The following is a 27894-nucleotide window of genomic DNA, read 5'->3' as shown; positions in this document are numbered from 1 at the left end:
CCAGGCCATTTGTTTTTCTGACTTTGTCCCCAATTCCACAGGTGAATTTGAGCTTCAGCTCAGCACGAAGTCTCCCGGCTTCCCGAGCCCACCTGCAAGTCACCGCATCCCCTCAGTCCCTCTGCGCCCTCCGCGCCGTGGACCAGAGTGTGCTGCTCATGAGTCCTGAGGCCGAGCTCTCCCCCGCCTCGGTGAGTCCCATCAGCCTCAGGGTCAGGAAGGACCACACGAGGGGCTCAGAGCAAGGAGAAATCCGCTCTGAGTGGGATAGGAGCTACTAAAATTACAGTTATCCAGGAGTTAATAGTTTTGAGCTCTTTCATGGGCACTTTTGGGGGAGGAAGATATTACATATGAATAGGAATTCATGGAATATGGAAGACATTACATATTGATATATATATATATATGTAGACATATGTAATATAAATCATGTGCCATCCAAAATCCTTGAAATCCTACAGCTCTATGAAACCAATAATAGGAATTTTAAAACTAGTTTTAATGTTTCAAAAAGTCTAACAAAAGTGGTACATATACCTACACTAAGACTGCACAGACTAAATCAAATATCAAATTTTTGTTTTTATAAGAATGACATGAACTGAAACACTGCATGTCCCAAGATAAACACAGTTTCTGAAGGAAGGTCTATATTGTCTCTGATGAATAAAAATTAGGGAAAATTAATTCCTATATGATAAATGACACTGATAAACGAAACTTTTAAAATCTTAAGTTAATAGAAAAAATAACAAAAGGGTATGCTTAATGGAACAACAAGGAACTTAGTGTGTACTAACAGTCTGTCTCTTCACATTTTCAATGAGGCCAACTGGAATAACCTCTTACTGTAGTTCTTTTAGTTTTTTTTTACTATAAAAATTCTATAAAAGGAAAGTTGTATTTTTACTTCCCTAAAAGAGAAACTTACAAGAAAAGATTTCTTACTTCTTGGTGCTCCCAATGGCATTTCATTAAAAATATTAGAATACTTGTAAAGGCAGTATTAAGTACATCTCAATAGTGGGAGCAAGGAGATACGTGGAAAAGTAACATTAATATTTTCTGTTTGTATAACATAATTTTTTAATTCTCAGGGGTTTTTTTTAATTATAAGAACCTTGATGGGTAGATAAGGCAGAAAATTCTATTAGTTTGTTCATGGTAAAGCAGAAGCTTTCAGGTATCCAGCAGTAGACTTGGGTTAGAACAAGAGTTCCTCTCAATCCCTGATAACATTTTATTAATGAAACACTGCACCTGGTAGTGTAAGTCATTCATTCAGCACATTTATTTAGTGCCTACTATGTTCTGGATGTGCCTACTGTGTATCTAAGTCCTGGGGAATCTCCTAGTGAACTACTAGAATGACAAAAATCTATGCACTCATGAAACTTCACATTTTCATAAATGAGACAGACAATAATTATGGGACATGTTTTGGAGGAAAATAAAGCAGAGGAGGGAGATGGAGAATGGTAAGAGGGAGCTGCCTTTGAGAAAGGGTTTAATTTCATGATGCTACTCAGTTTGCTGATCGATTCTTGTCAAACAATTTTGAACTCCTATAAATATAATACGGTGCCACTGGGGGCTTTTATGTTTGTCTTATTCCCTTTCAAGTGAATTTGAAAGTATCATTTTCAGTATCCTACAGTTAAAGTTTTATGTATTTTGTAAAGATATGGGGCATTTTGTTTCCATGAATAATACCTTAGAAAATACTATCCTAACTTATATAGAGGACATGTACTTATCCACGTGCCTGCTTAGAACGTGTGTCCATTTATTTACTTTGTTATACACCGAGTCAGTTACTAACCGCAAGGCAGAGGTGAAACTATTAATTATATTCTATCATCCCAAAGCGTGCTACAATGTCTTAAATAGAGCAGACCTCAATTTCTCTTAATAAAGTTTTATTTCATTCTAGCATAGAGCCTAGGGTTTGCCTCTGAACTGTGTAACAAAGGATCTTTGAGTACTTAGATGAGAATGTTTGGGTTTTTTTTTTTTCTCCTAAAATTGTTAAACACCTTCAAAATCATCTTCTCTATAAATTATCTACTCAATGGAGCCACTCAAAGAAAGACTAGTCGTGATTGTTCTTTTCTTTACTCCTTGCACTTAAGAAAACTAAGCCATGAATAATTTTGTCCTTTTGTCCTTTGCGTTTGTACAGGTTTATAACCTGCTACCAGTAAAGGACCTCAACGGTTTGCCAGAGCGTTTAAATCAACAGGAGGAAGATGATGGAGACTGTGTCAGTCACCATAATGTCTACATCAATGGGATCCTGTATTCCCCAGTAACAAATACAAAAGAAAAAGACATGTATAGCTTCCTACAGGTAAATCCCTCATATTGTTGATGGTCAGTTCTTAAGGTTAACAAAATATTATATATGGGAAAAACTTATTTTAATGCTGTCACATCATAGTTGATGGTAATGGGACATTAGAGAGGTCAAGTGACTTCTCCAAGGTCACTAATAGTAACAGAACCACTAATAGCAACAGAGGCAGGACTGAAACTTTTTGGACCATTAGGTTAAGTTTTTTTTTTTTAATTTTTACTGAAATTCGTTGCCTTGTGATGTTTATAAATATCACATATATAAAATAATTACTGTTGAAAGAGTTATAAAAATAGAATGAAATTACCTCTGTAAGTACATCAACTTCCTTTCTACTAATATGAACATTAAAAGTTTAATAATAAACTAACTGGATCGTTAGTTAAATTCAATGAAAAGAAGTATGTGCCTATATATATATATTTTACAATATTTATATACTGATTAGATGATAATTTCCTTTACAGGACATGGGCTTAAAGGTATTTACCAACTCAAAGATTCATAAACCCAAATTATGTCCACAACCTCAACAATATGAAGTTCATTCAGCTCAAAGACTATTATCTTCTCCAGGTAAAAAATTTAATAAAAATTAATTGCTTAATATATTGAACCAAATACAATAATTCTTTTAAAAAAAGATTAAATGTGATAAAAAAAAATTAACCAAAAAAGGACTTGTGACTCAGATATATTAAGGTTCTTGCTCAAGGTCACATAACAGTCAAGCCAAAAAATTCTGATTATGTCAAACCCCCACATACACAAAGCTAGAAAGACTACAAGACAGTACTTGTAAAAAGTGTTATCAGACAGGTACAGACGTACAGAATAATAGAAAAGATTGATTCCGATTGAGGAATCAAGAAAGTCATTCACAAAGAATCTGCTTCTAGTAAAGGGAGATGTGTGGGGCTTAAAAGGGAAGAGAAAGTTTCCAGGTGTAGGATCAGTGTAAACAGAACCAGAAGTGCTCACAAACTGGAGCCACATTCTCACCAGTCAAGTAAGGAAGCTCTTGAACATCCCTAAAACATCAGCCAATATCCATTTGAAATCACACTCATTTCTCAATGATATGGGCTACTTCTCTGCTGAATCGCATAGTAATCAAGCATTTGTTTATTCATAGTCTGATATTATCAAGTCATAGTTCAATATAGGTTGAGTACAAATAAAAGAATTTGTCAAAAATCAAGGAAAACATTCAGTGGGAATCAATTTGACTATATGGAACTTAAATAAAAGTTATTGTATATTTGTATCATTATTTATAAATTATATTACTTAATCCTTTATCAGTAAGATTTGTAGTAGATTCATGTGTGTGTAAGTGTATAGGTGCCCCAGATTTTTCCCAGCAAGCTGGTTGTTAAATATTTAGCAGTACACCATTAACAGAAGGTAAATATGGTGAGAGATCCGGAGTCTGATCTTCTGACATGTACGGAAATAAAGAGGTTTTTTTATTCTTGATCCTTTCACTCCTATAAACTGTTTCTCAAAGTCACCGACACAATGTTTGGGCACGACTCTTCTTTGCTCCCACAGAGAACCCCACGTCCCAGCGCTCCCCACCGGGGACAATGTGCAGTAGCCCCGGGGCCTCCTTCCCGCTCCTCGGACAACCCAAGACGCTTTCTGCCTCTAGGTCTCTGTGCTCTCTGCTTGTGAGAACACTCCTAGCTTACCCTAATACTGCAGAATTCACCTGAAGTATCACCTCCTCAAAGCAGCTTTCCCTTAACACCCAAGGGTCCACTCCTGGTTCCTATTTCATTACCCTATTTCTGTTGTAGCACTTATCACAGTCTCTCATAAGCTTTATCTTCATATTTGTTTCTGTCTCCTCCACAGCCTTAGTGGAAATGGGACAAAGCCATGAGATTAGGAATATGATACACATTTCAGAGCCCCCCACAGAGACACTGCGAACGTACTTCCCTGAGACGTGGATCTGGGACTTGGTGGTGGTAAAGTAAGTGACTTCTTTTATATATAAGATACAGCAATGTAGATCCCTCACAGTTTTCAATTCTTAGCTAATTTTTCAATATCCAAGTATATCTTTTAGACACATTGCTGTTTTCAGGAGAGGTTTAACATAACACTTCTGTTGTGAAGTCTCACTAATCTAACTGTATCATGTTGCACAAATTTAATTCTAAGATTTCCAGAAAATGGGCATAAGGACTAAATATAACCAAGCACTGCACAGATTAACACCTATAAGAGATCTTTCACTGGTCAGCAATCTTGAGTTAAGTACAGAATCAGTCAGGCCAACTATATACACAGTAGTAGTAGAATTAAAAATGATAAACCTGTCCTCAGTGGAACAATATGTTAAAGAGAAAAATTTAAGAACCATCTAAAATTACATATTTAGTTTATAATTATATTGCCTATAACAGAATATACTACAACTCTATGTCTATAGGGGATTCTCATATTAACTAGAATTAAAAACACAGTTGAAGAAAAAGGACTTATACGTTCCCATTTCAAGCCTTGATTATACTCTCCATTATTGGTATTTCTACTGAGTGCATTCAAGTCGTGACAATAGAATTATTCACAGGGGTTGTCTTCCTAGAAAGGATTTACAAACATACCTCAAAGATATTGTGGATCTGGTTCTAGACCACTCCAATAAAGCAAATATCACAATAAAGTGAGTCGCCTGAATTTTTTGATTCCTCAGTGCATATGAAAGTTACGTTTATACTACACTGTAGTCTGTTAAGTGTGCAACAGCATTATGTCTTTAAGAACTACATACCTTAATCAAAAAAAATAGTTTATTGTTCTAAAATGCTAACCGTCATCGGAGCCTTCAGAGAGCCATAATCTCTTTGCTGGTGGAGAGTCTTGCCTCCATGCTGGTGGCTGCTGACTGATCAGAGTGGTGGCTGCTGAAGGCCGGCATGGTTGTGCTAACTTCTTAAAACAAGACAGCAATGAAGTTTGCTGCATCAGTGGACTCTTCCTTCCACAAACAATTCTCTGTAGCATGCAGTGGAGTTTGAGAGCATTTTACCCACGGTAGAATGTCTTTCAAAGTTGGAGTCAGTCCTCTCAGACTTGCCGCTGCTTTGTCAACTAAGTGTATGTAATAGTCTGAATCCTGTATTGTCATTTCAACAATCTTCACAGCGTCTTCACCAGGAATAGACTCTACCTCAGGAAACCACTTTCTTTGTTCATCCACAAGAAGCAACTCTCCATACATTAAAGTTTCATCATGAAATTGCAGCAATTCGGTTAAATTTTCAGGCTCCACTTCTAATTCTGGTTTTCTTGCTATTTCTTCCACATCCATAGTTACTTCCTCTACTGAAGTCTTGGACCCTTCAAAGTCATCCACGAGGGTTGGGATCAACTTCTTCCAAACTCCTTTTAATATTGATATTTTGACCTCTTCCCATGAAGCATGAAGGTTCTTAATGACATCTGGAATGGTGAATCCTTTCCAGAAGGCTTACCCAGCTCCATCAGAGGAACTGCTGTCTATGGCAGCTATAACCTTACAAAATGTATTTCTTAAATAATAAGACTTGAGAGTCCAAATCACTCCTTGTTCTACAGGCTGCAGAATGGCTGTTGTGCTAGAGGCATGAAAATGACACTGATCTCGTCCATCTCCATCAGAGCTCCTGGGTGACCAGGTGCATTGTCAATGAGCAGCAATGTTTTGAAAGGAATCATTTTTCTCAAGAGTGGGTTCAAAATATTTAGGCAACTATGTTGTAAACAGATGTACTTTCATCTAGGCTTTGTCATTCCATTTATAGAGCCCAGCAGAGTAGATGCAGCATAACTCTGAAGAGCCCTAGGATTTTGAGGATTATTGCATTGGTTTCACCCTCAAGTCACCAGCTGCATTAGCCCCTAACCAGAGAGTCAGCCTGTAATTAAAGCTTTGAGGCCAGGCTTTGACTTCTCCTCGCCAGCTATGAAAGTCCCAGATGCATCCTCTTCCAATATAGGGCTGCTTCACCTACACTGAAAATCTATTTGTTGGTGTAGTCACCTTCACTAATTATCTCAGCTAGCTCTTCTGGATAACTTGCTACAGCTCCCATATCAGCACCTGCTGCTTCACCTCGCACTTTTATGTTATAGAGGCAGCTTCTTTCTTTAATCCTCATGAACCACCTCTGCTACCTTCACACTCGTCTTCTGTAGCTTCCTTACCTTGCTCCGCCTTCACAGAATTGAAGAGAGGGAACGGTCTGGATTAGGTTTTGGCTTAAGGGAATGTTGCGGCCCATTTCATCTTCTAACTAGACCACTAAAACTTTCTCCATATCAGCAATAAGGCTGTTTTCCTTTCTTATCCTTCGTGGGCTTACTCAGGTTGCACTTTTAATTTCCTTCAAGAACTTTTCTTGTATATTCATCACTTGGCTAACTGTTGGACACAAGAGGCTTAGTTTTTGGCCAATCTTGCTTTCAACATGCCTTCCTCACTAAGCTTAATCATCTCCAGCTTTTGATTTAAAGTGAGAGACTTGCGGCTCTTTCCTTTGCTTGAACACTTAGAGGCCACTGTAGGGTTATTAATTGGCCTCATTTCAGTATTGTTTTGACTCAGAGAATAGGGAGGCCCAAGGCAAGGGAGAGAGACAGGGGAACAGCTGGCCAGTGGAGCAATCAGAACACTCACAACATTTGTCTATTAAGTTTGTCATCTTCTATGGGTGCAATTCATGGCACTCCCAAACAATTACAGTAGTAACATCAAAAATTACTGATCACAGATCACCATAACAAATATAATAATAATCGAAAAGCTTGAAATATTGAGAGAATTACCAAAATGTGACACAGACACATGAAGTGAGCAAATGCTTTAGAAAAATGGCACCAATAGACTTGCCTAACGCACAGCTGCCACAAACCTTCCATTTGTAAAAGGCACCGTATCTGTAAAGTGCAATGAAGCAAGGTGCAATAAAACGAGATATGCCTGTATTTAACTGCTTCCTTTTTGTTCTTCCCATCACCATCCTCCCCAGACCCTCAGGTGTGGCTGAACTAGAAGTGACAGTCCCCGATACCATCACTGAGTGGAAGGCAGGGGCCCTCTGCCTGTCCAGCGACACTGGACTTGGTCTCTCTCCAACTGCCTCTCTCCAAGTTTTTCAGCCCTTCTTCGTCGAGGTCACAATACCCTACTCTGTGATCCGTGGAGAAGCCTTCACACTCAAGGCCACTGTGTTAAACTACCTTCCCAAATGCATCCCGGTAAGGAGCTCTTTCTTAAATTGAACACAAGGTAACAGTCAGATAAATTAAAAACTGCATTCCTGGGGACACTGACAAACTCCTGGGTCTAAGAAGGGCTCACCAGGGGAAGAACACGCCCACAGACAGCCGAACGTCATATGGCCATGGTTGCTGAGATCTCCAAATACCAAGTAACAACTTAAAAGAAGGTTCTGACCCTTATCCTAACCCTTTAAAGTTAGGAAGTTTGTGTAGCATGAAGATTTTTGACATGAGCAACAAAAACCAGTATGCTGATTCCACGTCTTGTATTCTCCAAAGTTTCAACCTCTGCATTCCCGTTGAATGTGCATCTTATGTCTGCTGAAACCGCAACTGTGTATAAATCTGTACACTCTGCTGGGAGAGCTGAGGGTGTGGTCAGGATCCCAGGCCAAAGGAGAAGCACTCCCACAGACAACAATCCATCAGGACTTGTCCTCACCTCTGCTCCTACCTCACGGAGGAGCAGATTATCCCCAAATACTAATATTTAGACATCAGATCTACCTGTCAGGTTCTTGGTCTTCATTTGTATCATCTTCAGTATTAGGCAACCTGAAATCTAACCAACCGCCCGACACGCTTTGTTTCAAGCCGTTCTCCCTTTGGTTTCCCTTTCCCTCTCATCTGTTTGTCTCTTTGTCCCATGTGTGGCTCCAGGTCAGCGTGCAACTAGAAGCTTCCCCGGAATTCCTAGCTGTCCCAGGGAAGAAGGAACAAGAGTCTCACTGCATCTGTGGGAATGGCCGGCAAACCGTGTCCTGGGCAGTAACCCCAAAGTCATTAGGTGAGAGAGTCTCCTAGAGACAGTTCTCCGCTCAAAGACTGTATACATCTCCGGGATCCTTATATCCAGGCAAAGACCGCCCCCAGATGGTAGAATTTTTTTCTTTTGTCTTTCATTCTAGGACATCTAAAAGGATATCCCCCCTTCCCTCACCTCCATCTCCACCTTGGGTTCTCAGTATCATTAACCTCTAGATTATGTTACTTCCATTCCTGCTCCTAGGGTTTTATAGAATAAAAAAAGGCCACAAAGCATTAAACATTTATAAATTTGGGGGAGGGGAGGCATGGAGGGAGAGAGATGGTGCTCACCTCTACTGGCCCCTTTTTTCAGGGAATGTGAAATTCAGCGTGAGTGCAGAGGCACTGGATTCTCGAGAGCTGTGTGGGACTGAGGCAGCTGTGGTCCCCGAACTTGGAAGGAAAGACACAATCATCAAGCCCCTGTTAGTTGAAGTAAGTAAGCCTGCCCATTTGATGGGTCACCATGAATCGAGAAAAACAATGGCGAATCCAGTTGGGGTTCCAACTTTTAGGTAAGAAGGGCTAAAGCCTACACGGTTATGGGATATTTCACAATATGATTCTCCGCCCACCCCCCCCCCCGACTTAACTTTGTAAATTTCCCCTCACTCTCTCGGATCTATCAACCTGTCTCCTTAATATCACATCTAGTTAGAGAATTTGTTTATACATTTGAAAATCAGCTCCAATTCTTCTCTTCACCATCAAGAAACCTGCAGTTCCCCTGTCAACACACCTGTCCTGAAAGTCAGTCCGTTCTCTCTTCTAACTTTTCTTTCTTTCCACCTAAAGCCTGAAGGACTGGAGAAGGAAGCAACATTCAACTCCCTGCTTTGTCCACCAGGTAAGACTCACCCATCGTCATTAAAAGGAAATGTTCTGGAAACCTCAGAATCCCATTCATATATGTTGAAGATATTTTTTTAAAGCTGGAACATTAGAAGAAGGATAACTTTTCAGAAGAAGTTTAGGTGCAAGGCATAGCTCTGGCTTCTGGGTCTTGAAGGCCTTCAGGGAGATATATTTTCCAACAGAAAGAATTTTCATTACAGCTGATTTGTTTCTATCTCTAGGTGACAAGGCGTCTGAACAATTATCTCTGAAGCTGCCACCGAATGTGGTAGAAGAATCTGCCCACGCCTCTGTCTCAGTATTGGGTGAGTCTCCAGTCCTCACGGACTACTGTACTATCCTGATAATGTCTACTATTGTTTTCCCATAAATACTTTCTCAAAATAACAACTATAATTTTAACTTCTTTCTTCTCTTCTTCTTTGGACTTGTTTACTGCTTCCAATCATACCTCTGTCCCTGGAAGACTCACCCTTCCTAAAAGTCCTCATTTCTTTACCTCAGCTAATTATTCATTTCTTCTTAATGATTCTGACAAGTTATCATCTATAAACTTTATGACTTGCCATCTCTCCCATTTCCTAGGAGATATTTTAGGCTCTGCCATGCGAAATACACAAAATCTCCTCCAAATGCCCTATGGCTGTGGAGAACAGAATATGGTCCTCTTTGCTCCTAACATCTATGTTCTGGATTATCTAAATGAAACACAGCAGCTGACTGAAGAAATCAAATCCAAGGCCATTCTCTACCTCAACATGGGTGAGTGACTGAATAAGTGAGTGAAAAATTCACAGTGTTCTTTTAATAATAGGTTCAATTCCATAATAGGCTTGAGTTACTTATCAATTCTCTGTTACATCAATTCATCATACTATGATGGTTACAATAATAAGAATACCATGACAGTTCATTTCAATGGAAACTATCCAGTGTCCAACCTCTGATAAAATGTTTAGCACTCAGAACCTTCTAACATATTATAGCAAAATTAGGAAATAGGACAAGATACCAAGGCATTTTAGTAATTTCTCTGGCCACAGAATGTACGATCTGCCATGTTGCTTCCTTAACCTTCCATTCCAGGTTACCAGAGGCAGCTGAACTACAAACACTCTGACGGTTCCTACAGCACCTTTGGGGAGAAGCATGGCCACAGTAAGGGCAATACCTGGTAAGGGAGAGACAGCTTGTTTGAGTTCCTATTTTTGTGTCAACTCCTTTACATATATTATCAAAATGATATTCCTGGTAACCCTACCAGATACGAATTACTAAACCTATAGTTGGTTATCCTAGATCAATACACCGAGACTAGCAAGGTAACAGGCAAAAAAGTGAGATTCCAATACATGTATGTTGACTTGTCCCCAAAACTCATCCTGCTAATAAGACAGCAAGGAATTCTTTCTGAAATAGCGAATTTTTTTCTAAAATAGCTCAAATGATTGTGAGTTTTTTCATGAGATAGCTAATGAACATATCATATAACTTCTAGATAAACCATGTTAACCTCAGCTTATATTATGCTTTTTAGATCATATTCATCTTGACTGAGAATAAATTTACTAATAGGGGGAAAGGAATGAGAAGGACGCAGTGAAATGAAACACTGGTTTGAAATCCCTAAGGCAAAGTAGTATTAGGAGTTCTTGCATGTAAGAGCTGTACACGAGAAGATTCTGCTACCTATAGAAGAAAATCAGTAAAGAAAGATTTAAAGCCTCACTCAAAAAAATAGGAAAAAAATAAGTAACATCAGAAGTACAGTTGACCCTTGAAAAACACGGGGCTTAGGAGCGCCGACCTCCCCCAGTAGAAAATCCACATGTCACTTTACAGCAGACCCTTTGTATCCCCTGTTGTGTATCCACGGATTCAACCAACCGGGGGTCACGTAATGTTGTAGTACATATTTAGTTAAAAAAAGAGAAGAAAAGAAAAAGAAAAAGAGAAGGAAAAAAAAATCCATGTGTAAGTGGACCCATGCAGTTCAGACCATGTTGTTCAACGGTCAACTGTACTAGATCTAACAGATTCGTCAAGTAAAGGTGACGAGAGCTCTAAGGACATAAGAATTCCCGTCAGAAGACTCACATCAATAGAAGAAGTGTCCTATGCAGCCTGTGGCTGTGAATTGGTTATAAAACCATTGTAACAACGTGAATATCGTCATCCCTTAGGCTCACAGCCTTTGTACTGAAGACTTTCGCCCAGGCTCGAGCCTACATCTTTGTTGATGAAGCACATATTACTGAAGCCCTCACCTGGCTCTCCCAAAAGCAGAGGGATGATGGCTGTTTCAGGAGCTCTGGGTCACTGCTCAACAATGCCATTAAGGTGAAGTGTTTCTGGAGCTAGTTTTGATTTGTCCATTATGATGTCTACAAGGATGAGGAGAGGAAGTAATAACATAAGAATTCCTTAAGGAAGGTATCAGAAAAAGAAAATGTGGAGAGGAGGGTATAGCTGAAGCAGTAGAGCGTATGCTTAGCATGCAGGAACAAGGTCCTGGGTTCAATCCCCAGTACATCCTCTGAAAATAAATAAATTAACAAACCTGATTACCTCCGCCTGCCAAAAAACAATTTTTTTAAAGAAAAATAAAACCCAAATAGCACCAAGAAAGTGGGGATGGAATTTAGGGTGACTGTGATATTTTGCCCCGGGGGATGAGTATGGGTAAGGACATATTCCATACCAGCAGAATACAAGGAGATGATTAAGAGCATTCTCGGAAGGGAGATTACTCAAATCTCCATCTCTCTCTCATACTTACAGGGTGGAGTGGACGATGAAGTGACCCTCTCTGTCTACATCACCATCGCCCTTCTGGAGATTCCTCTCCCTGTCACTGTACGTGCCCTTGCTGAAGAGTAGTTCTGGATGCAATGAGACTGCTGACCTGCTGTCTGAAACACTACCCCACTAACAGCCAAGTGTCAGTTGTCCCTCTGTGCAATGCCAGTGCCTCCCACATCAGCAGAGAATTCGGTCAATCCATTAAGAAAGATTTACACTTTCCCAGTGATGCCCTCCCCCGGCTATTTCTCGGCCAGCAGCCTCACCACCACTGCACACACACAAAGTGAATGCTAAAGATATATTCCTGCCTTATGAATGTGAGGGCAACAGATTTAAGAAATACTATTCCAGAAGAGTGTGGCTAGAGGGACAAATGCATGTGGAAAACGTCTTTACCTGTGTGCTGTGCTCTGTGAGTCGACCTGGGAGCACCAGCCTCCCTGTCACACAGCCCAACCCCCCCTGCTCTCCCTTCACAGCACGTCGTTGTCCGCAATGCCCTGTTCTGCCTGGAGTCAGCCTGGAAGTCAGCCAAGGAAGGAGCCCACGGCAGCCACGTCTACACCAAGGCACTGCTGGCCTATGCATTTGCCCGGGCGGGTGACCAGGAAAAGCGGAGAGAAGTTCTCAAGTCACTTCACGAGGAGGCTGTGAATGTGAAGGAGGGTAAGCGCACCCCAGATCCTTCTCCCATCCCACCTTCTCTGCTGCAAGCACTCCACTGCAGGAATCCTCACGAGACCTCTCAGCATCCTTTCCCCTCTCTTCTTTTGTCTGTAACATTATAGAATCTAAGATTTGGAACTCAAGTCACAAGTCCAAGGTGAGAGGCGGTACACTGTAATAGGGAGACGCTCGGCCTCTGAAGGCTGGCTCCAAAACACAGTCCCCACGTGACCTCGGCCAAGTCCCTTCACTTGTCTGTTTCAGCTTCTTCATCAGTAAAATGGGAATAATAACAGCATTTATCTCAAAGTAAATAGTATTTACCTCACAGGATTAAATGAGTTAATACATGGAAAGCACTTAACAGAGAATACGGCACGGAGCATGTGCTATAAAAGTATTAGCTGTTAAGATTAAGATATCAGTTCTTACTATATACCCAACCCTTATATCATATTATCTTAAACATAAGAAAAGATTGAAGAAAGTAACCCCATGAATAAATTCTCGTATTTTATGCTCATTTCGCAAGACTGGTGATGTTGACAGATCTTTTCATTATGTACACAGCACTTCTACGGATACAGTGGTCTATATGAGGGGTTGAAGAAACAGAAAAGAAAACGCAAATAATAATAAGATAGCCAATAAAACATATTCCCCCTTGACAGTGTCATTCATTGTTTATTCTTAAAAATGTTGGGAAATATCTCAGGCATACAAAAAGGCACGGAGAATAATTAGCAAGCACCTTCAACACCTCCCTTCCAGCTTAAGAAAAAAATATCACCAGTGCTGGAAAAATTCCCACCCACAAGGGAACTCATTGTCCTGAATCTGTCATTACAACCTCCATGGATTTCTGTATCTTTTTACTACAAATGGATCCCTAAATCATATTCAGAATGTTTACACTTTTCATCTTCAGATCAGAAGCCTCATCCTTCTGAGGATTTCTGCTTGTTTCCTTGTCTGTTTGCTTTTCGGTTTTTTTTTTAAGTTCAGCCTCAGGCTGGTAAGAGTCCCATGCATGGGTACCTGTAGCTCCCGCTCATTAGCTGTCAGTCATACCTGCTGCGGAACGCGTTACAGCACGTAAAAGGGTCGCAGCTTATATCGGGAGTCTCTCCTCATGGGTATTTTCTTGTTTCTTATTTGGTGCTGCTGCAAACCATGCTGCAGTGACTGTTCATGTAAATATTCACATACGTGTCTCCTTGCGGTGTGTGTGAGTTTCTCTAACTCGCACTTAGACAAGCGTAACTGCTGACGGGTGGACCCAGCGCGTCTCCCGCTTTGCCAGACTGCTCTCCAAAGGGTCGTTCCCCTCCCACAGCAGCGTTAATCGGTCCCCGAGATTTCACAGCCTGTCAGCCTTTGATATTTTGATGATGATTGTATTTTTTTTTAGTGATCTAATGAGTGTAAACTGCATGATCCCATGTGATCTGTAATCCTCATAAGCAACCTCAAAGGACAGGCTTTCTAGACAATTTAACAGACCCTGGAAAAGGCCTGGATGACATCACAAATCGGGAATTAACCACGGCCAGTCAGACAACTTGCTCTGCTCTTTCTCTCATCCGCCAACACAACATCCTTTTGAAAACTTAGGCCTGACTCGAGCAGCATCACTCACCCCAGCCCAGCTGAAACAAAGCACGTTCAGCTTTCCATAGAAGGCAGAGCAGCGCGGAAAGGTTTGAGATGATAATTAGAAAAAGGCAACCCTCCCCTCAGCTCCGGCTGGCATACTTTCCCCTGAAATTAAATATGAGTGTGTAGTCATTTTCATTGTTTCCTCCCCTCCAGATAATTCCACCCACTGGACACGACCTCACAGGCCCGGAGTGTCCCGGGGGCACTTTCACCGGCCCCGGGCCCCCTCTGCCGAGGTGGAGATGACGGCCTACGTGCTGCTGGCTCACCTGACGGCCCAGCCCGCCCCGACCCAGGAGGACCTGGCCTCTGCCACGCGCATCGTGAGGTGGATCACAAAGCAGCAGAACTCCCAGGGCGGCTTCTCCTCCACCCAGGTCTGCAGTTAACCAGAACCTTCTGCTTCACCTTCAGGTAGCAAAAGGTTTGAACAGGATACAAACACATGTGAAAAGGAAAAATGAAGATGAGAATAACTTGAAATGAGGACAATGCTATCAGTGTTCGAGGATGGTGAGAAATGAGGAAAAATGAAAGTCAAAGAGGGCTGAAAAGAAAATGCCTTGAATTCTGCTGCCGCCCGCATGTTATTATCATGGGCTCCTGTTTCCAGTAACCACTTTGCAACCCTAAAGCAATAGTGGGACACCACTAACCCTACACACAATGGCAGAATGAATTTAAAAATCCAACATTTTCTGGAAGTTCTAAGAGACCTTTCAGATTGTTCCCAGAAACACTATTCAAACCCAATAATCTCTCCCTGCAAATCTGTCCATTTCTAGGCACGTGTTTACTGGCTTCTTTTAAAGCTGACACATTTCATGCTTCCTCTACCAGTCTGTTAATATATAAACATTTGTTCGTCAGGAGCATAAAGAACTATCTTTCTTCATCCAACTTCCTGAGCCTAACAACTATATAGTCTCACATCTAAAAAAATCCTCCAATATAGACAGAGCGGGAAGTTTCACCTCCAGAGAATTTAGAGGTTAGCATATGCATCCTAAAAGAGAATATGGCAACATGGAATCCCATCCTTTTTCCATTGTATTGAATCTCTTATTTTTCCATAGGAAGAGAGAAAATAATCATTTTGTTAAAACAGTCGTCATTTGCTTCTGAGAAAACTATCATTTAAAGGATGTCAGGTTCAGTGTTGATGAGAATGGAGAATGTGACATGCCAGGGAGAGATCCAAGCTTCCAATAAAAAAGAGACAGCCAAATAAAAATGTCAATAAGTCAAGAATATAATCATAATTACTCATCCTGCATTTCTCTGGAGAAACTGAAGCATGACCTTGATCATGGCTGCAAAGGATCCCGGGTTCTCTCGGGACTCTGACCTCAGCAGCAGAGCAGAGTTTAGTCTGGAGGGAGAGCCAGACTGAACTTTGGTTGGTTGGTGCCAGGTATGACCACAGTTGTCAAGAAAGACATCTTAGGCAAACAACTAGGGCTAAAAACTAATTCCCATTCATACATGTTCTCCACACTACATATCCCACATATATTTATAGAGCGAAAAGGATTGATTTTTCTGAGAAATAAAATCAATTTCTAGGGCACATAGTCCTTGACAGATAAGTGAAGGTTATGGTTCCGTCACCTAGGTAAGGATTATAACAGTCTCGATATTAGAACTCCAATACTTCCAAAGTCAGGGCAAAAGGAAACAGAAAATCAAAACCCCTTCTGTGGCAGCCAACATGGGCCTTTGGGTCGTCAAAGGGTCACCATGCCTAGGTGGGCCCTCACCCGTCTCTTCCAGGACACGGTGGTGGCCCTCCACGCCTTGTCCAGATACGGGGCAGCCACTTTCGCCAGGACTGGGAAGGCCGTACAGGTGACCATCCAGTCTTCGGGGACATTTTCCACAGAATTCCAAGTGAACAACAGCAACCTACTGTTACTACAGCAGACTTCACTGCCAGAGGTGCCTGGAGAGTACAATGTGACGGCAACAGGACAAGGGTGTGTTTACCTCCAGGTGAGAGTCTGGGGCGGATGGGACAGGGGGCCTGGAGTAACCATCCTCACTGAAAAGGACTAACTTGGCCTAACTGATTTGCTGGGACAAATCAGAAAGAGTTGAGGAAGTTGGGAGGAGTCCTGGAGAAGGGTTTTCCCCCTTCTAAACTCAGATTTTTGCCTTTGATGTTCCACAGACATCTTTGAAATACAATATTCTCCTGAAAAAGGAAGAGTTCCCATTTGCTCTAGAGGTGCAGACTCTGCCCCAAACTTGTGATGGACCCAAAGCCCACACCAGCTTCCAGATCTCACTGAATGTCAGGTAAGTCCTCTGACCGTATCGCTGAATTCTGGGTATAACGACCAGTCTGCTTACTGGAAGGCCTCAGTAAGCAGAGCAGCGTGACAGGAAATATTTGTTCTATATTTCCTGAAAAAGCAATGTGTTCTCATGTCGACACAGAACCTCTCAGTGGTGGGGTTTACAGTGTACAGCCCCTGACTCCAGGATCTATTACTGTCTGACCTCACTATTTACAGGTTATTCATACCCCTTAGCAATAATTAAATAAAGAATATTATGCCTTGCCTGAATTCCTGATTTTATTCTAATGTAGTGATTCATCCTGATTTCCTTCTATTGTAATGAAATTCTATATTATTTTTGCTCTATTTGGGACAGAGATGGAGACTTCTTGAAAAGCGTGAACAGAAGGAAGTAGTGACTCCCTAGTACTGGCAATAAATAAATCTCAGATTATATACGAAATAATCAAGTTGGGGAAAAACACATACATAGGCAGCAATACTCAAACAGCTACAGGGCTTCTTGTAACTGCCCGCGAGAATATGATAACCTGGAAGGCGGTACTCTTCAGGGAAAAAGAGAAAGTACACGTAACAAGTGACTGGGACCGACTTAGCGGTCTCAAGCCCAGGTGTGCTTCACATATAGAGCTTTCTTGAAACACAGATCCTCCGAGTTCACACACATGAAATTCTGACTTATCAGGTCCAAAGGAGGACCTGGTCTCTGTGGCTTTAACAGGCTCGCCTGAAGATTCTAATTCACAGCCAGTTTTCTGAGCTACTCGAGTAAGAAATTTAGGAAGACGTCCATGTCCCTTTCAGGGCTCTTGAGTGCTTATATTGGACACAGAAAAAGAGAACAATTAATAACACAAAAATTCCTTCTTTCTTTCTTCTCTGCATCTCTAGTTACACTGGAAGCCGTCCTGCCTCCAACATGGCAATTGCTGATGTGAAGATGGTATCTGGTTTTATTCCCCTGAAACCAACAGTGAAAATGGTACGTTTCTTATAAGCCCAGGAGACCCTATTTTAATGTGTTATGTATCTCTAGACTGACAATATTAATATGAGAACACCATTAAATCAACCTCTATCAAAGACTTATTACTTTCTCCAAACTCAGAAATATAATTTAGTATGTTTGCATGGGGGCTGGTTGGTTGGTTGGTTTTCTCATTAAATTTTGTTTTAATGGGTCTCAAAATTCTGTGTTGGAGTTTCAGTCATGTTTTCGTTAAGATACTCATTAGAAAATACTAATTTTAAAAACTAACAACTCAAAACTGCCACATACGGAGACATGTATGATCCAGAAAACATGTTCCTTTCCCTCGGGTTTTATGATGCATTGTTACCGCTCACCAACCTTTCACTACCAAACTGCGGTGGTTGCTTCAGACGGTTTTGAGACTGTCCTTCCACCACTGAGGGACCTGGGGTGGCAGGTATTAGGGATCATGTTCATTCAGCCTTCTGAGCTTTCTGGGCAGATCTGGTGACCTCGCCAGCTCCACCTGCTTCTTGTTCATGGCTTTGGTGACACCCACAGCAATCGTCTGGCTCATGTCATAAATCGCACTCTGCCAGGAGCCATGTGTACTACGGAAAAGCTGGCAGCAGGCTCCTGCTTTAATGGCGCTTAGATACTTCAGAAGATAAAGCATATGCACATGAATCAGTGCAAAAAAATATGAAAAAGATTGAATGACATAAACTATAAATATTAAGAAGTACAGAGAAAACTGAAATTGCTATATATTTTGAGAAAGCAAAAAAAGTAAAAAACAAAAACAAAAACCTCCTTCATGAAGGAACGGAAGATGAATTGAACCTTGAAATATGGGTAATTTCCAAGTTTCAGATATTTAGTTCCCTTTCCTTCAAATAAATCTCCTTTACACGTGGGTCCTGTGTCATAACTAATACTAAACCTTGCATCCCAATTACCTTTCATTTCTAATTTTGCCACATTATTGTCTTTGCTTATAAAAAGCATTTGAAGAAATGTTACCCTCAGGCTTAATAAACATTCTTCTTTCCTCTGGTTTCCCCCAGGGTTTTCATCTGTTTATTAACATTTATGATGTCTTAATTTTCTTCAGCTTGAAAGATCTAACCACGTGAGCAGGACAGAAGTCAGCAACAACCATGTCTTGATTTACCTGGATAAGGTGAGAGCCCTGCCGTTCTGGTTGCAAAAAAATGTAGACAGTGATGCCTCTACAGAAGCTACCTGGGAAGTGAATGAAGGCATTTTGGAGACATCACTTCCATGCTAAAAATCTGGGAATTGTAATATTAGTTCCAGTGAATATTCGCCTCTTCTTCTCTATTTATTTTTCATCTGGGACTATGGGAAGAAATGGCTTGTTATAAATATTGGAATATGAGTATTTCTAGGACTCCATAAGCAAGAAGTTCCCCACAAAATGTGCTTACTATGTGCGTAAGTTATTTTGAAGATAGTAATATAAGAAAGTAACCATTGGGATTAGTCAATTATTATTTCAACATTACATCAATGAGACAAAAGGGGACCTTACTATCAATCTCATCAAGGACTTTGGCGTAAAATAACAAGATCAGTCCACCAATAAACCAATGTGATTTCACAGCTGTGTGTTGTTGCATAGTTTATTCATTACTATACTGATGAATATTATAGTTTGCAAATTTTGTAAAACAAGGCGGCAGTGATCAACTGTTGATATTCCTTTTTGAGTCAACATAAATATTTCTATAAGACAGAGAAGTAAAACTGTACCAAATCTCCAATATTTAAAAATGAACATAATTATTTAAACAATAAAAAGCATACATCATTCGCCCCCTGTGAACAGAGCCCTGTGCTCACACTGATGGGAGTATATGAATAGTTTTAGTTATTTAAGAAACAATTTGGGGAAGTTTCCATCTGCTCTGAGAGCTTTTGGCCCAATTTAAGGATCCTGTTAGTTGACAGAAAGTTTTTCCCAAGATAGATGAGTACTTATACTCATTCAAAGAAGAGAGAAGAAACATCCCTGGAGGGTCATTTAACTGCCTTTTGCTTTCTAGGTGACAAATCAGACCGTGAGCTTGTCCTTCACGGTTCTGCAAGACGTCCCAGTAAGAGATCTGAAACCAGCCATAGTGAAAGTCTATGATTACTACGAGACAGGTGAGTGAGAGCAACTTTCACACAGAAATTAAATTCCTGATCACAGAAATTTAGATTTGAGAAATGTGTTCGGGCAATTCATTACTCTGATTGCTCTTATTACTTCATTTTGTGTCCATCAAAGTCTGAGTCTCCTGTCTTTATCTTCTGTACACACATTGTAAAAATAACCTATAGGATAAATATACCAACTACTAATACAAAGCACCTTTTCTTCAGATAAAATCAACTGTAGGACAATATGAAATTTAAGCAAGCATAACATCTGAACTGCTACCCTTCAGGAGTTTAGGGTAAAGCAAAGCATAACATACAGTATCTGAAAAGTTAATAACATAAGGCAGAAAGCAATACATCAAATGAATGATGCTCATACAACACAACTCCTCCCACAATAAAGATTCTTCCACTGACCTGTATCCCGTAGATGTTTGCTTTCCCTCTCACTTGACCTGACAATTTTTGTTTTTATTCAGATGAGTTTGCAGTTGCTGAGTACAACGCTCCTTGCAGCAAAGGTAAGCAAAGCAATTCACACTCCTTCCAAATGGAGTCAGAACCCCTTTGGCTTGTCCCCCAAATCCCCTGCATAAAATTCTGGCTAAATATTTTTCTCAGACTTCATACTGCTCACAGTGCAAGTTATTACAGAAAAAATGCACTTATTGGGAAAGGGCCACTGATGGTCAAACTTCAGACAGCTCATAAAATTGCATTTTGGATAATTTTAAGTAACGGATCTCATTTCCCACGTATATACTAGTTGGATTTCCTCAGGCACTATGCTACCTGGATCCAAGAGAAGGAATATTCACTGCTCAGGAAACCCAAGTCCATCTTAATTTTCTCTTCTTTCCACTATCACAGATCCTGGAAATGCTTAAAGACCACATCAATGAAAACTGCTTTGCTAGAGTCCCTGTTCCACCGACTCAGGTCTCCATGGAACAAAAGAGTCTTTGAATCTCTGCAGGCTTGATGAATAAACCTTTGTTTCTGGTCAGCTCTATCACTGTTTCCTCATTTATTCCATAAACATTTATTACACTTCCACATGAGTCCCAGTAGAATGCTAAGGAAAAAATTCATAGTGATCAAGAGCTGAGGGGCTTTGGGCTTCAGAAATTGAAAAACATTACAGAGATGCTGGTCTGAGCAGGCTTCACATAGGGGTTACAGGGAAAATAAGAATGTATTGGATTATGTACTAGGAGCGTGTAAACTTGTTTGGTAACAGGTATATTCTAAGAAAAAGCCAAAGAGTGCATTTAGGAGAAAATAAATGGCTGACTTGATAAGGAAAGACTTTCCACTTCAAAGGGAAGTAATGAGATAGACAGTTGGGCATGCCACATTGGGAGGCAGCATAATTAACAGGGACTTGATTTGAATTGGAAGTTATGAGTCCTCAGAACCAAATCTGCCATTGACTGATACGAGTGATCAATCAGTTAACCTTGGGTTTCAGACTCAGTAAAGGATGGCAGATTGAAAATACTGAAGAGGTGACACAAGTCGCAGTGAGTTTTTCTAGAAGAAAGGATATATAGTATTCAAAGCACAAATACACTGGAGTATCTTTTTTTCTGAAACTCTGAGCCAGAACCAAAGGATGGATATAAACTCAAGGAGGTATTCAGATGCATTAAGTATTAAAATTATCCATTACATAGATGGAGGGGCAGAAGCTTTGGGAGTCTGAAGAGAAGATTCCTGGGGAAGTCCCAGGAGTTCTAGTCTTCATTTGATTTAGTCTGACAGAAGCCTGGGTGCTGCAAACTAAGAATTCCAAAGGACAGTGAAGTTCAAGCATCCTTAGCTCTGTCTCCAGGATAGACAAAAATAAAAGGTAAAAGTTATCACCTTCATACTAGGTTCTACTCTAAGCACTTCACAGGTATTAATATATCAACCCTACAAAATAGGGACAATGACAACAAATGAAGAAACTGAGGCACACAGTGGTGTAACCTGCCCAAAGTTACTCAGCCAATAAACGGCTGAACCAGAATTCAGTACCAAGAAGTCTGGTTTCCAAGTCCACGTTCATAACCACAAACCACGCTGTGACAGGAAAAGTACGTGGAGACATGACAGTGAAGGAGATAGAAATGTTCAGGGGTCAGTTCATATGGGGTTTTATATTTTATTTGTATTCTATTTTTTAAAATAATAAGGTGCTGTGTGCTTGCATGTCCTCATATGTGCCTCTCCGCTGACCTCATCTTTCCCCACCTTGAATCAGTTGGTCAGAGGCGTCCATTTGCCTCAGGGAAATTGAGAGGTTATGGCAGGAATTCAAAGAGAAAGAAATAGAATACTTGACCTACCTTGCCAAAATAAATGACTTCTAAATTTATTTTGACTCCACTGATAAATCACAATTCTGGCAGATTAGAATATAACAATTTACTCCATGAAAGAGGTCACAAGAATTCAGAATATGTTAGGAAACAGCTAAACAACAGCAAAACATGTGACTGGAAACAGAACGAGGAAGTACTCTGTATATCAACATAGAAATATCCCCGGGATTACATTGTTCAGAGAAAACAGTAGAGCAAAGAACAGGATACATATTACAGACTCTTTTATATAATAAGGGGGTTGGGGAGGAAATAATATGCCTGTATTTTTTGCTCTTACATAAAATAATACTGGAAGGAGACCCTTTAGAAAAAAAAAACAGCTATTAAAGTGTTTACCTACCTAGAGGAACAGGGAAAAGTAACTGGAAGTTTTCAAGGATGGGAAGGAGACCATTTAGTGAATACTATTTAAAATTATTTGACTATTGAACCATATGAACATATTTACTATTCTGAGAATTAAACTAAAATCCAATGAATAAGAAGCTTAAGACTAAGAAGAAATATTGAACTCAGTACCTGGCAATCTGTACAAGGAGAAAGAATATACTTACTCTATCAAGTAGCATTAAAGGTATCTTACCTCATAATCATCATTTGATCCTAAAGCCCGAATACTCTTCATATCTCGTTTTATGAAATGCATTTTCCTGCTTCTGCATCCCTTTTTCCTCCTCTTCTTTGATTTCTTCTCCTCCTTTCCCCAAATGTTTCTCTCTTTCTCCTCAGCCTTTGTCTACTAAAGAAGACAAGAAATACACTCTTTAAAATCTGATGGCACGTGTTTACCCTGATCCATTAAATATTCTTTCTTTCCATTAAATATTCTTACAACAAAAACCTAACACCTTTATTCCAGGAGGTAATGGTAGACTTTCAATTATTCACATTAAGTAAGTAACAATAATAATATTAATCGCCAATATACTAAGACTTGGAGAGGCTAAGACATTTTCCCAAGGCCTAACAGTCTTGTTATGAAGCCTGTAATTTATTTTAAATCATTTAGCATGGACAGCACAGCACTGTCAGTCATGTTTATTAGAAGTTAGTACTCTGGAATGGGGCCTGTGCATCAGGATGTTAAATGCTTCTCGGGTGCGTCTAAGGCACAGCCAAGGTAGCAAGCACTGCTTCAAGCCCGTTCTCAAAGAGTGATCTCCAGACAAGCAGCGTCAGCATCACCAGGGAATTTGACCAAAATGCTCATCTTAGGGCCCCACCCCAGGCTTACTGAGTCAGCAACTCCGTTTGTAGCACTCAGTGGTCCGTTTTAACCAGTCCTTCAGGTAATCCTCATGTACCCTAAGAGAAGCAACAAGCTATCCTTCCTTCAGGACAGAGAGTCTCAATCCTACTTGAACATTAGAATCACCTCATTAGAAGAAGTTTTTTGTCTATTTGCTTGTTTTGCTTTGTTTTGTTTTGTTTTACTAATGCCATGGCCCCATGCCAAAATATTCAGATTTAATTGGTTTAATTGGCCTGGAATGGGGTCTAGGCAGCAGTATTTTTTTTAGGTTGATTCTAATATACAAACAAGGACGAGAACAACTGTTTTATGGGCAGTGCCTAACCTAATCAGCAAGTCATGTTCCAGATATTTCAGCTTCCAAGCCAGCAGGTCTCACTCCTACACAAAAGGATCATCTACAGAGCTTTAAAAATATACTTATGCCTGGGCGCCAACACCAGAGTCTTGATTTAATAGGTTTGGGGTAGGGAATGTACATAGCTAGCCAAAACTCTACAGTGAGTGTTCCTTTCACCAGAAGTTGAAAACAACTAATCTAATTACAGGTTGTGCTACTAAGAGCATTTCAATCATCTTTATTTCCCATCAATAACATAGGTTTTGCTTATTATCATAATAAATGTACAATGGGTTTTCATTAGTGAAATTAGTGGCTTTTATTCAGCCTAATGGTTGGAAATGAGTTTCCATTAGTGAAATAAGTGGTAATCCAGAAATGTCAATAGGCTAAAATATGCCAAAGCAGTGACTTTTCAGAGTTTGGTTCCTGGACTATTAGCAGTACAGTGTTAAACATTCAAATTATAGACTCTTTCCTAGAGTTTCTGACTTAGAAACTGCAGGGTTGTGTCCCTGCAGTTCATATTTTAACAAATCTTCCAGCTGATTCTGATGCACACTGAACTTTGAAAACTAAATGACTAGAAATTTATGAACTATTACCAAAAATAAACTATTAATGTAACTGGAACAGAGTGAGGCCAGTTCACAACGTTTGACACATTTGAGGAAGAATGTAATTACTTAAATTATGAGTTAAGAAAAGGAAATGTGTAATCTTCCATAAAAAAAAAAAAATCTGGAAGCTGAGGAGGCTTGTAACCTTGTCTTCGTGCCTGAAAATTCTAAAACTGAAAAATAGAATAATTGAAATTAAGAATTCAAAGGACAGACTTAACAGTATATTAAACATAGACAAGTAGAGAATAAACTCAGAAGATAAATCAGAAGAAACTATTCAAAGTCATGGAGGACAAAAGGATAAAAAATACAGGAGTAAAGGTGTGAGTCATGGAGATACCGTGAGAAAGATCAACATATATGTGATTACAGCCCCAGAAAAAGAGTGGAGAGGAAATGGTATAAACACTACTGAAGTGATAATGACTGAGAACTTTCCAAAACTAATGAAAGACATCATGGCACAAACTCAAGAAGTGCTAAAACTCAAACACGATCAGTAGAAACAAAGCCATATCTAAGCAAGCACAGACAGTTCAAAATAAGACGAAGCCAAAGAGATCCACACCAAGACAAGTACCAATTAAAACGCCAGAAGTTAAAAGATAAAGAGAGACTCTTGAAAGCAGCAAGAGAAAAAACAACTGGCTATCTACAAGGGAACCCCCATAAGACTAGCTGATTTTTCAGCAGAAAATTTATGGGCCAAAAGGGAATGGCACCATATATCCAAAGTACTGAAAGGAACAAACTTAAACCAAGAATACTCTACCCGGAAAGGTTAGCATTCATAACTGAAGAAGAGAGAAAGAGTTTAACAGACGAGGAAAGTCTAAAAGAGTTCAGCACCACTGAACCAGCTTTACAAGAAATGTTAAAGGGACTTCTCTCAGCGGAAAAGAAAAGGCCAAGATTAGAAGTGCGAAAATTATCAAAGTAAAAATTTCACTGTTAAAGGCAAACATACAGTAAAGGTAGTAGATCAACCACTTATAAAGCTAGTAGGAAGTTTAAAAAACAAAAGTAGTAAAATCATCTATATCCACAATAAGTAGTTTTAAAATACACAAACAAGAAAATGTAACATACTAATGTCAAAAGCATCCAATATGGAAGGGGAGGAAAAATTGGTAATTATGTGATGTCATAATGGTGTTAGCTAATGCTATGGTCATAATCATTCTGCAATATATAAGTGTATCAAATCAACATATTGTGCATCTTAAACATATAATGTTGTATGTCAATTATATCTCAACAAAGCTGGAGGAAAAACAAATGAGAGACAATCTACAAAATAACTGACCTATAACCTTTTAAAAGCAATTTCACAAAAGATAAAGTGTGAAGAACTGTTTTAAATTGAAGATGAGTGAAAAACCACAATGAAGAAATAAAATGTGTGATTTTGGATTAGGCTCTGGTTTGGGCTGGAGGGAGGCAGGAGAGTGACTGAGATTGCCATTAGGTTACTGGAACAATGGGTGAAATCTGAGTACGTAACATATAGTAAATAACAGTGTTGCATCAATGTTAACTTTTCTGAGTTTGTTTTTTTTTTTTTAATATAGCTGTCTGTTCTTGTTCTTAGGAAATACACACTGAAGCACTTAGGGTTAAAGGGGCCTGATCTTTACAACTAACTCTCAAATTGTTCAGGAAAAGCAAATGTACCAAAATGTTAATAATTGATGAATCTAGGTGAAGTGCATTCAAAAGACTTTGAACTATTTTGTAACTCTTCTGTACATTTGAAATTATTAAACAATGTCTTAATACCCAAAAAATCAATGAGTGTAATCTGCCACATGAATAGAATGAAGGGGGGAAATGTGATCATCTCAATAGTTGCAGAAGAAGCATTTAACAAAATCCAATACCCTTTTATGATAAAAACACTCATGAACTAGGAAGAGAAGGAAGTTTCCACAACATAATGAAGGATACATATGGAAAATCCACAGCTAACAATATACTCAATGGTGAAAGACTGAAAGCTTTCCCCTGAAGATCAGGAAAAGAGAAGAATGCACACTTTTGCCACTCTGGCTACAACTTCTACAACTGAACACTCAGACAAGGAAAAGAAATGAAAGGCATCCCCCTTGGAAAAGAAGAAGTAAAACTACCTCTATTTGTAGATGGCACAATATATAGAAAACCTTAAGAATCCACACCAAAAAAATTAAAAGGCTAGCTCTGATAAACAAACTCAGCAAATCACATGAAACAAAAATAAACACACAAAATCAGTTGTATTTCTATACACGAGCAACAAACAATCTAAGTCGGAAATTGAGAAAATAATTTTATTTACAAAGGCATCAAAAAGGATAAATACTTAGGATTAAGTTTCACCAAGAAGGTGGCGAGACTTGTACACTGAAAACTACAAATGTTACTGGAAGAAATTAAAGATGACCTAAGTAAACAGAAAGATATTCCATGTTCATGGATTGGAAATCCATGAACTTAATACTTAAGTTAATACTGTTAAGGTGATAAAGCAATTTATACAGAGATTCGATACCCCTATCAAAATTTCAACAGTGTTTTGTGAAGAAATAATGTGAAAACTCATCCTAAAATGCACATGCAATTTCTAGGGACCCTGAAGCCAAACCAATCTTGAAAAAGAAGAACAAATGTAAAGGACTCACACTTTCTGATTCAAAACTTAATTACAAAACTACAGTATACAAAACAACATGGTCCTGTCATAAAGATAGATGTACAGATCAATGGCATAGAATTGAAAACACAGAAATAAACCCTCACATCTATTGTCAATTGATTTTTGACAAGGATGCCAGGATCATTTAATGTGGAAAGAACAATCTCTTCAATAAATAGTGTTAAAAAAAAAACTGGATATCCACATGCAAAGGAATTAAATTAGACCCTGACTTTATGCCATATACAAAAATTAATTTTAAATAGATCAAAGACCTAAATTTAAGAGTTAAAATTGTAAAACTATTACAGGAAAACTTAGGGGCAAATTCATTACCTTGGATTTTGCAATGGCTTCTTAAATAATGATACCAAAAACACAGGCAACAAAAGAAAAAATAAGTTAATTGGACTTCATTAGAATCAGAAACTTGTCCATCAAAATGAGTCAGTTTGCTTAATTTACCTTACAACTCAGGAAAAAACAGTTTAAGAAGACAGTAAAGCCTGGATTTGGATCCCAGTTTTTTTTTAATCCCTCTGTAATGACTCTAAACTTGTGGACTGTCTGAAAAGATATCCTTCACGTATCTCTTTAAAAATGCAGGGTAGCATGGACATTAGAATTCCCACAGTCAGAAATTTAGCAGAGGAATAAATGGGCCATTATTTTCACTGGACCATGAGCTTGAGTCCTTTTTGATGTAACATAAGATTTTAATTTTCCGATGCTGACACTTTACCGAAGTATTTTATTTTTC

At 39.4% G+C, this 27894-nt stretch overlaps 2 protein-coding genes across 3 annotated transcripts in view; one reads left to right on the top strand and one right to left on the bottom strand.

The window, feature by feature from the left end:
- Positions 1 to 20885, top strand: part of A2M (alpha-2-macroglobulin) — a 45009-nt gene extending 24124 nt beyond the window's left edge. For both annotated transcript variants that reach the window (XM_010990797.3, XM_010990796.3), the window contains exons 15-36: positions 42 to 191; positions 2186 to 2353; positions 2827 to 2935; positions 4220 to 4340; positions 7384 to 7612; positions 8297 to 8423; positions 8757 to 8878; positions 9239 to 9290; positions 9520 to 9603; positions 9884 to 10060; positions 10385 to 10472; positions 11482 to 11638; positions 12080 to 12154; positions 12583 to 12769; positions 14582 to 14805; positions 16202 to 16420; positions 16599 to 16726; positions 17623 to 17713; positions 18819 to 18887; positions 19774 to 19876; positions 20353 to 20394; positions 20744 to 20885. In XM_010990797.3, the coding sequence (XP_010989099.1) occupies positions 42 to 191; positions 2186 to 2353; positions 2827 to 2935; positions 4220 to 4340; positions 7384 to 7612; positions 8297 to 8423; positions 8757 to 8878; positions 9239 to 9290; positions 9520 to 9603; positions 9884 to 10060; positions 10385 to 10472; positions 11482 to 11638; positions 12080 to 12154; positions 12583 to 12769; positions 14582 to 14805; positions 16202 to 16420; positions 16599 to 16726; positions 17623 to 17713; positions 18819 to 18887; positions 19774 to 19876; positions 20353 to 20394; positions 20744 to 20760 (2739 nt within the window). In that variant the 3' untranslated portion in view covers positions 20761 to 20885. The remainder of the gene's footprint in view (positions 1 to 41; positions 192 to 2185; positions 2354 to 2826; positions 2936 to 4219; positions 4341 to 7383; positions 7613 to 8296; positions 8424 to 8756; positions 8879 to 9238; positions 9291 to 9519; positions 9604 to 9883; positions 10061 to 10384; positions 10473 to 11481; positions 11639 to 12079; positions 12155 to 12582; positions 12770 to 14581; positions 14806 to 16201; positions 16421 to 16598; positions 16727 to 17622; positions 17714 to 18818; positions 18888 to 19773; positions 19877 to 20352; positions 20395 to 20743) is intronic.
- Positions 20886 to 22850: 1965 nt separating this feature from the next.
- KLRG1 (killer cell lectin like receptor G1) overlaps positions 22851 to 27894 on the bottom strand; it is a 43672-nt gene continuing 38628 nt past the window's right edge. Inside the window, exon 6 of the mRNA XM_031444146.2 lies at positions 22851 to 22984. Coding sequence (XP_031300006.1) covers positions 22982 to 22984 — 3 coding nt within the window. The 3' untranslated portion in view covers positions 22851 to 22981. The remainder of the gene's footprint in view (positions 22985 to 27894) is intronic.

The sequence above is a fragment of the Camelus dromedarius genome, chromosome 25 (genome assembly GCF_036321535.1).
Source record: "Camelus dromedarius isolate mCamDro1 chromosome 25, mCamDro1.pat, whole genome shotgun sequence".
Taxonomy (NCBI): domain Eukaryota; kingdom Metazoa; phylum Chordata; class Mammalia; order Artiodactyla; family Camelidae; genus Camelus; species Camelus dromedarius.
Note: the sequence above shows the minus strand (reverse complement) of the source record. Positions and strands in the feature narration are given on the sequence as shown.